General features: G+C 50.8%; 1 protein-coding gene across 1 annotated transcript; it reads left to right on the top strand.

Moving 5' to 3' along the window:
• Positions 1–339: 339 nt before the first annotated feature.
• Positions 340–8471, top strand: LOC104070799 (brain mitochondrial carrier protein 1; the record flags this gene model as incomplete). The annotated part of the gene is made up of 7 exons (XM_009582885.1): positions 340–434; positions 2028–2113; positions 2891–2986; positions 5389–5513; positions 6606–6741; positions 7127–7207; positions 8002–8471. Coding segments are annotated over 7 exons (661 nt in total), but the record flags the coding sequence as incomplete, so codon positions are not given.
• Between the last annotated feature and the right edge of the window lie 468 nt (positions 8472–8939).

Here is an 8939-nt window from a genome sequence, read left to right as displayed (position 1 = left end):
GCCCTGAGCCCCGCAGGGGGAGCCGGGGGCCGGGGCAGCAGTGTCTGGAGACTCCTGGTTTTCCCGAGGTGGGGAGCGAGGACTTGCGTGGGTGCCAGGCTCCCGCACTGGAGGGTGCGTGGGGGCAATCCGAGGTGCTTCTCAGGCACCTGGGGTTGTTATCCTGGGAGCCTGATCGAGCTGCGCTTCTTGGGAGCGTCTGAGCCGCGGCGGGGACATGCCTGGCTCAAGCAATGCCCCTTGCAGTTTGGGGGCTGATGGGGAGTGACCTGTGCTGGGCCTGCAAGGAGGACCGCTACGCTGGCAGGGTTCAACGGTTTCATTTGTCTCCCCACCCAGGATCGCCCCTGCGTTGCTGAGACAGGCCTCCTATGGCACCATAAAGATTGGCATTTACCAGAGCTTGAAGCGGCTGTTTGTAGATCGCATGGAAGGTCAGTGTCAGTAAATGCGTCAGTGCAGGCACCTCTCGTCTCACCAGAGGTGCAGTGTGAAATCTTGTGCTCTCTGTGCTGTGTGGTTTTGCTCATTCCTTTCTCTGTCCTTCTCAGCTATAGATTCCCACAGAAACGGAGTTCTTGTTACTTCACGCTGTGGTTTTGTTTGTACAGTAATAGCAAGGATAGGTTTCAATACAGATGTGACTCTCGCTGTGCTTGGCACTGCCCACAGTCGCTAGCCAAACACCTCCTCTCTAGCCACGTCTGTCCTTTCCCTGGCCTTTATCTCTGTTCTGCAACATCAGAGCCAAAAAAAAGGTATTGCTGACGCAGGCTCCTCTCTCCTTTCTGATTAGTCTCAGGGAAGATATCACGTCCCATCTGTACATCAGATGTGTTACACAGATTGAAAGCTTCAGTAGCGAGTCTCTCCTGTCTTCCTGCTGCAGCCTTTGAGTCCTTGTGCCTGCACGCAGCACGTCTGGATAGAAATTGTACTGCCCAGCTCTTTAGCTTTGGCTCCAACCATAGGGATGGGATACTGTGAATGCTCTTGACCTGTGCACCTCTGCTAATGAGGGCCTCTGCGTCTCTTACCTAGAGAGTGGAGCAGCAGGTGTGGTATGTGCTTGCTGAAGGAGCACCAAGATCTGCACGAGCAGTTTTAAATCCTGGTGCGACATGAGTGGCTATTGTAATGCCATTCTGACCTGGCAAAGTGAGATGGGTGGTCCAGGCCGGTCAGCAGGCCAGCGAGAGGACTGGGAAGTGCAGCGCACTAGGGCTTCTTTCCAGGGGCTGCTCTGTTCCCCAGTAACACCTCTGCCTGTGCGTGGTTCTGTGTGTGTACGCTGGGCTGCACGTCTCTCCTCGCTTGCTGTTGCAGCATTTCCAGTTGTGAGTACCGTTGTCTGAATGTTTGTCTCCCTACAGGCCTGGGGCAGCCAGTGGCCTGGTCTCCTCTGGGAAGTGCTGTGGTCAGTACCAGCAAAGGGCTGTGCCTTTTCCCAACGTAACCATCACCCTAATACTGGGCCTGGAAGTCTTGGATTATTCCACCTGCCCCCCCTGGAACTAATTGCATCTAACTTTCTCTGCCTGGGTCGCCTGTTCTCTGTTTTCTCAAGGTGGCTGCGTATTCTGAGTGCGGCCAGCTGGGGCTCCAGATCAAAACGAATTGGTATCAGGTTGCCTTGAGAAGTGTTGGGTTGTCCCTCTCTGTCTTCCTCTGTCTTGGCTTGTTTCATGAGAAAAGCATCACTGGACACTGAAATCTCAGATAATTGTTCAAAATTTTCATGTATCACAGTCTTTCCCTTGTCTGATCAGCTAGACTCATCAGTAAGAGCCGCTTCTCTCTGAGAGCGTGTTGCTGAGTGTTTCAGCTGCTGCTTTCTGTCTCTGGCAGCTGTGGGGACAGATCTGCCATGAGCTGATGGTAGCTGGCCAGCCTCTGCTCGTGCAGCTTCACCATATGATTTGCGAACTGAGCTTCTCTGCTCTTCCCAGAGCTTCTTGCTTGTTCAGTACAATCTGTGCACCTTCTCTTTATATCTTTAAGATCTGACTTTCTTTTCTTGATTGCAGATGAAACGTTGCTAATCAATGTAATCTGCGGAGTGGTTTCAGGGGTGATCTCCTCTGCAATTGCCAATCCGACAGATGTGCTGAAGGTAAGAAGTGTAGCTGGCCAGAGACGGCTCCTGGCTGGCTGTGGTTTGACATGTAGAAGCTGCTGCTTTCCAGTGAAGATGCATCTCTCCCAGCTGCAGTGAGGTGCTCTCTGAGCCACTGCTGGCATCAGTTCTGCTAATTTGGGGTTTTTATGAATGGGAACAGAAGCCCAGAGCAATAAACAGATTTTTGAAAGTGCAGCTCTTAAAGATCATGAAATCTGTTATGGCAAGGGGTGGAGGCTGTGTTATCTTAACTGGGTAAGGTGAGTGGGGTGGTAGCCAGCTATTCATCAGACCTTCTCGGCTCCTTTCCCTTTGGTCACTGTGCTGTGCTTTGCTGACACTGCCGCAAACTCCTGCCTGTTACGTGGAGTGACCAGAGTCCAGTGGGGACTGCCTGGTCCCTTCCATCCCCTACTGTGGGGTTACTGGGGTCAAGGGAGCTCTGCTCTGAGCAAAGAGAGCCTGGAGAACTTTCCCACGCTTCTCCCTGTGTAGATCAACCTTCTCAGAGTGCTTTCAGAGTGGGAAGGCCTTGCCCGTCACTTCTCTGTCTTGTCTGAGTTTTGCACTGTGCTTCTATCCTGTTGCTGTCCCTGCTCCTTGCCTGCCATTGTCATTTGCTGCATAGTTTGCAGGGAGAGGGCAGGTGGATGGCGGTGTCTGCTCTGAGATGCTCTGTTGTTCTTTCTACCAGGAGCTCCACTGAGCTGCTATCTCTGCCCTCCGGGGCAGGCGCTGATGTCGTCCCGCTGATTCTCACATTTCTTTCAGATTCGAATGCAGGCTCAAGGCAGTTTATTCCAGGGTGGCATGATTGGCAGCTTCATCGACATCTACCAGCAGGAGGGTACCCGAGGCCTCTGGAGGGTAAGCATCAGCTGCTGGAACCCCCACACTAGCAGCAGAACTAACAGCTTCCTCAACTTGTTTGCTACACCCAGGTGCAGCTCTTGAAGAGAACTGAACCAAGGGTAGTAGCAAAGTCCTGCTTCTGGTTACCAGACAAACAGAAGCACGTCTGTCATGGAAACTGGGTCTGTGCTATGGCAGCATCAGCGATGGGCCAGGCAGACCTGGTTTCCAGGACTGAATCAGAGAATCGTTTAGGGTGGAAAAGACCTTTAAGATCATCAAGTCCAACCGTTAACCTAGCACTGCCAAGTCCACCACTACACCGTGTCCCTAAGTACCACATCTACACGTCTTTTAAATCCCTCCAGGGATGGTGACTCAACCACTTCCCTGGGCAGCCTGTCCCAGTGCGTGACAACCATTTTAGTGAAGAAATTTCTCCTAATATCCCCCTGGCGCAACTTGAGGCCATTTCCTCTTATGGAAATGGCTGAAGCTGGTGTGCATAAAGTTTCAAATACATGAGTGTCCTTTGAATGGACCAGTGTTGGGGGCTAGACCCTCTCCATGGTTGCCTTAGGAAGGATGCTCAGCCTGATGTATCTTGGAGTCAACTGAAGGTGACCCTGCACGCAGTGAGCAGGGCAATTTACCTACCTCTGAACATGAGCGGCTGAGCACCTCCTTACGTGGAGGAAAAAGAATTCTTCCAAGTAACCTGAGACACACTAATGACATACAGTAACTTTCTGAAGTTCCACAGGGACAAATTTGCCTGGTGTCCCCACTTACCCAGTCTTAGACCCCTTAAACTTGCCCTCTGAGCATGCAAAGAGTAGGACAGAGTGGTGGCTTTTGGGGAAGCTGGTGATGGCTCTTGGGCTTGAAGACAAATGAGAGTTACCAGTGCTCAAGCCTTACTGTTTGGATTTTAGCAGTGGTTCTTCGGCTTTTGTTGGAGAACCTCACTTCATCCTTCCATTACAAGTCTTCCATATGCTCAGTTATCCAGCAGTCTGCTGAGTTACGAGGTCAGGTATGGGAACTACCGAATCCCAATGCTTTTTTCTAGGCAACAGTCAGATTTCTCCCTCTTATGGTCACTGAAGTCTTTTACAGAAAGATAGCTGTTGCAGTGTCCTGTGTGGGAAGGGGAGGAGGAGTCAATCAGCGGCCAGTGTTGACATAATACTTACTTTGATATTATTTCTGCTCTCTAGACAAAGACACACAAGAGGGGAAGAGAGACTAGAAAAGAAATGAAACCCTCTGTGTTGCTGATGTGTGCTGCAGACAGGACACGGTGCAGAGACAGATCAGTCTTGAGGTGGATTCCAGTGATCAAGCTAGTCTCGCTGCTCTCTGGTCTGGGACAACCACTGTCTCCTCCCTTCAGTCTTCTCTCACGTTGAGGCAAAGATGTTTGCGCTCGCCAGTCTCACCAGTTCTGGCATGCATCTTGTGGGGATGTTTGAGCTGGCTGTGCCAGGATTGCGTCAGGCAGGAACCCAGAAGGAGACTGTCAGGCGCTGCATTAGCACAGCGGGATGGGGACAGCAGGAGCCATAAACCTGACGAGTACTTTTCCTTCTTACAGTTGCTTTGGTTTTGTGTGGTGACAAAGCTGGCTGTCCTGATGGGCTGGCTCATAATTTGGCCACACTGAAGGGTTGCTCCCAGTCCCAGTGACCAGGAAGCTCTCTCATGACACCATGGGTCTCCCTGAGTTACTTGGGTGGTGTTAGAGTTGCTGTGAAATGGCCCAACTCCGCATTGCTGCCATGTTCTCCTTGTTCTGCAAGCCAGTAATAATTTGCAGTTATTTTTAGCTGGTTCCTGGTGAGGGATTTGCTGGGATATTTCTCAGACAGAAGGTAGCGGGTTCCTTACCTAAGCTCACAGTTGTTCCAGTAATTGTCTTGCCAGTTCCCAGGTCAATGTCCTGCCAGCACCAACTCTTTTAATACATGAAAGTCTCCTAAATCAAAAACCTTAACAAGGCTCTGCTGTTACGTAGCAAGGAGGACTTGGAGCCCCACCTGGCTTGTTAAACAGCTCCTCTTCTTGTGGTGCAGAATCTTTTCTGGTATTGAAATTGGTGGGTACTGTTCAGTGGGGGGAGAGGAGTGGATTGTAGCCTGATTCCTGTGTGCTAGTGGCTGGGAGGAGAGAAGCAGCATGTAGTTAATCTAGCTGGAGTAATGCTGCCAGGGTGGAGGAATCCTCCTTAGCTTTGGAGTAAAGTTGGGAGACAGTGAGCTGGTCTACTTGAAGAGCTACAGCTGCAAGATAGGGCAAGGAGGATACAAGGTAGATTGTCAGCAAAAGGCCCCTGAGAGGAACTGGGGGGAGGTGTTATACTAGCTGCAGTCCCCAGGCAGCAGTTTGCACTTGTGACTGATGTTTGTGCTCTGCAGGGTGTTGTCCCAACAGCTCAGAGAGCCGCCATCGTGGTCGGGGTGGAACTGCCAGTCTATGACATCACCAAGAAGCACTTAATCCTGTCAGGCCTGATGGGCGACACCATCTTCGCCCACTTCGTGTGAGTATTTGCTGCAGCTGCTGCACTCTCCAGGTTTGGCAGTGGTGTGTGAAGCAGAGGAGCGAGGTGGGATTTGGGGTGAGACCTGTTTATAGAGCAAGAGAGCTGCAGAGAACAGGCTTGGTACTTCTGAGGGATCTGCTATGTCAACTGGAGCAGCGCAGAATGACCAGCAAGTATCCCCAGAGAGACCTCCCTGGAGAAGGAGCCTGGCAGAAGTCCTTTGGTCCTGTAAAACGTCAGCTTGATTTCAGCTCACTGACCAGAAATGCTGTTGCTCCGTGTCTGTGCCCTGGTGTGGACAAGGCAGGAGTTCCGGTGTGTGACTACCTGTAGCAATCAGTTGAAAGAGCTGCTCCAGCCCTAGGTCCTCATCTGTACAGACACTGTCAGCTTGCAGCCATTGCTGTAAGAGCTGTGTGAGATGAACAGAGACTTGCAAAGCTGACGAGGCCCTGAGCACAATCTGACCAAGTTCTGAAGTCAGCCTGCTCTGGGCAGGGGGTGGGTTAGAGACCTCCCAAAGTCTTTTTTCACCTACATTTTCCTATTCTTCTGGCAGACACTTTAGCTGGAGGTGCTGCAGTGCTTCTGTTGGGTTTGCCTGCTGTGGGCTGAACGTGACGAGCACTAGACCATACGTGGAGGGAGGAGACTAGCAGCTGCATGCTCCCTCTTGCTGCCTTTGGTCTTCCTCCCTCCTTCCCCGCCTCGAAGAAATGTTTGCTCTGGTGAGAAGGATGTGCGCTTCCAAGAGGCTGCCTTCAGGTCTGTGTCACCTCGACAGCACCCGGAGACGCTTGCTGGACTGCAGGCTGTCCCTGTGGAGACCCAGCAGTGGGCTCTGACGAGGTCTTGATTAGACAAAGCTGAGCGTTTCCCTTCCCTGAGCTCTCTGGGGTCCTGAGGCGGTGTGGTTCCTGCCTCTGCCTGTTTTCTGGGTGGGAGCAGGTAGTGCAGCTAATGCTTATTGCTAAATGCCTTTCATAAAATCCAGTGAAAGATACTCTCTTGTGCTTATGTCAAGGCCTGTCTGAGCCAAAATGGCTGTGTTCAGAGCTGTTCCTCTCTCCTGTTTTGGTGTGTATATAGTTCCAGTTTTACATGTGGGCTGGCTGGGGCCATTGCCTCCAACCCTGTGGACGTGGTGCGGACACGGATGATGAACCAGCGGGCAATAGTGGGCAGCACGGAGCTCTATAGGGGCACTCTGGATGGCCTTGTGAAGGTAAGGAGGTGAGAGAGGTGGGCAAATACCTGTCTTTAGGAGTCTGGCCAGGTTCCAGCACCCCACGCCACTGATACGAGCAGTTAGATTCTACAGCGACAGAACGTGTTTGTCAGTGAGTGTTTCAGACAAACCAGAGAAGGGCCTAGAGTCACTTTCCTGAGGTCGCTATCAGCTTGAGCATCCTCCCAACCTTATGGGACAAAACTTTGTCAGTGATGCAGTTTGATTAGGTTCATATACTGTAAGTGACACTTCGCACAACTTAACTGCATCGCCACTGGCTTGTCTGCTTACTGCAGACAATCACACGTGGCATTAGGGAGATGGGCAGAGCATGGACCTGGTGTGTGTCATAATTGATCTGTCTCTTCTCTCCTTCCAGACATGGAAGAGCGAGGGCTTCTTTGCACTCTATAAAGGTTTCTGGCCCAACTGGCTTCGGCTCGGTCCCTGGAACATCATTGTATCCTTCAGTGTGCTGCTGGGAGGTCATGTGTATGGACAGGCAGGGGAAAACCAAGCTGTAAAGGGAAGTGCAGAGCAGACACCTTGATGGGGCACCTCTTTGTCTTCCCTGCGGCAGCCCAAAGCGGACTCCCTGTCCTGCTTGGACAGACGTAAGCTGTGATGTGGCTGCTGCTGTTCAAGTGCCAAAAAATGCCGCTGGTTGTGACTGCTGCTTCTAACAGTTCTCTAGGTGGCCAGTGCGGGGTCTTCCAGTGCAGCAGCACCGGTGGTTTCCTGTAGAGTGCCCTCAGGTGCTTGGCTTGAGACTTTCCCTTTGGCCCAGGCTCCTGGAGGTGCTGCTGTTTCTGGATCAGCTCCTGTTTCATGAGGGAAGCCCGAGGAACGTTCTGCTGCTCTGAGATGGGTGCTGACCTGTTCTGCAGAACTAGTGCTGCTGTGTTGCTGTACTAGATCCTTCTTGCCCTCTGAAATTGTGCGTATAATTTATTTTAAAGAAGTCCCAGTCTGGGGTTAGAGCCACCTCCCTTTCTCAATGGTCTAGGCAAGCCTGGGCTAGTTTTGCTTCTGGGTCAGTCTCTTCCCTCTCCTGGTAGCTCTTGTCCCACAGCTCTCTTCTGCCTGTGCAGATCGGTTGATGCTGCCTGCAAGAGGGGCTTCCCCACGTTGGTCTTCAGCTGTACTGTGCTGATGCTCTACCTGCCTTGCCGTGCCAGGCATGGCCTGGTCATGTCGGGAGGCCCAGTGCAGCCGCCTTATGTATTTGGCCCAATTCCTTGACATTCCCTTCAGTTTTTTATCACATATGAGCAGTTGAAGCGACTTCCATTCTGACAGCTGGCTTCATTTCCTGAGAGTCATCTTCGAGACTTGCAGCAGAGAGCTTTGCTGCAGCCTTCCCCTTCATTTCACCATCCCCATGTTTTGATGTTTTGGTACACGTGGGTCTGGGCTCTCCCCCTCCCCGAAATGCATGGTCCCCGGAGCATGATCTGGCTGAAGTATAACTGGGAGGCTGATGGCAGGCGCTGCATGTTTTTTCACACGGAGGCAAGTATTAACGGTGTACAAGTGTCTGGGCCTGAAGCAATATCTTCTGTGAAGATCTGCGCATTCCAGTGGCTTTTTGGTGCAACTGTGGTTTGTTGTTTGGCTCACATGCATTTTTCTGCCGTGCCTGCGGGTGAGGCTGGAGGCTGGGAAGGGGTGCTGTCATGTTTTCTTGCAGAACTGTAACCTCATTAAATTATTTATTGACTGGATGGCTCGAGTTTGTGTTTGTGCAGATTTACTGCAGGTGTATTCCAGAGCAGATGGTGTGTCTGCCCTTGGAGAGAACAGAAGCTATTTTTTCAGCACACTGTATATATCTTTTTTCCCCAAATATATATATTTGAAAAAGCAATTTTTAGGATTCATTACAATAGAAATGTTTCTAAAACAAAGTTTAATTGTTAGTGTCAGAAAATTATGGTGTTGCACTCTTAGCTCAGTTTTGCAAAACCTCAGTCTCTTCACCTTATTGCTTATATTATTTTTGCGTATATCATTTTTAAAGCAAGGTAATGTGATTTAAAGCTGAACTCTCATGTCCCACTACTTTAAAATGGTGGCTCTAACGTTGCTAGTGCTGAGCAGAACATCAAGCAAGATATTTTGGTCATCCTCTTCTATTTTTTTTTTTTTTTTTAAAATGTGTGTGGCTACAAAAGCAAACAGCTCTTATGTTC

Source organism: Fulmarus glacialis, unplaced genomic scaffold (genome assembly GCF_000690835.1).
Source record: "Fulmarus glacialis isolate BGI_N327 unplaced genomic scaffold, ASM69083v1 scaffold23008, whole genome shotgun sequence".
Lineage (NCBI taxonomy): Eukaryota > Metazoa > Chordata > Aves > Procellariiformes > Procellariidae > Fulmarus > Fulmarus glacialis.
Note: the sequence above shows the minus strand (reverse complement) of the source record. Positions and strands in the feature narration are given on the sequence as shown.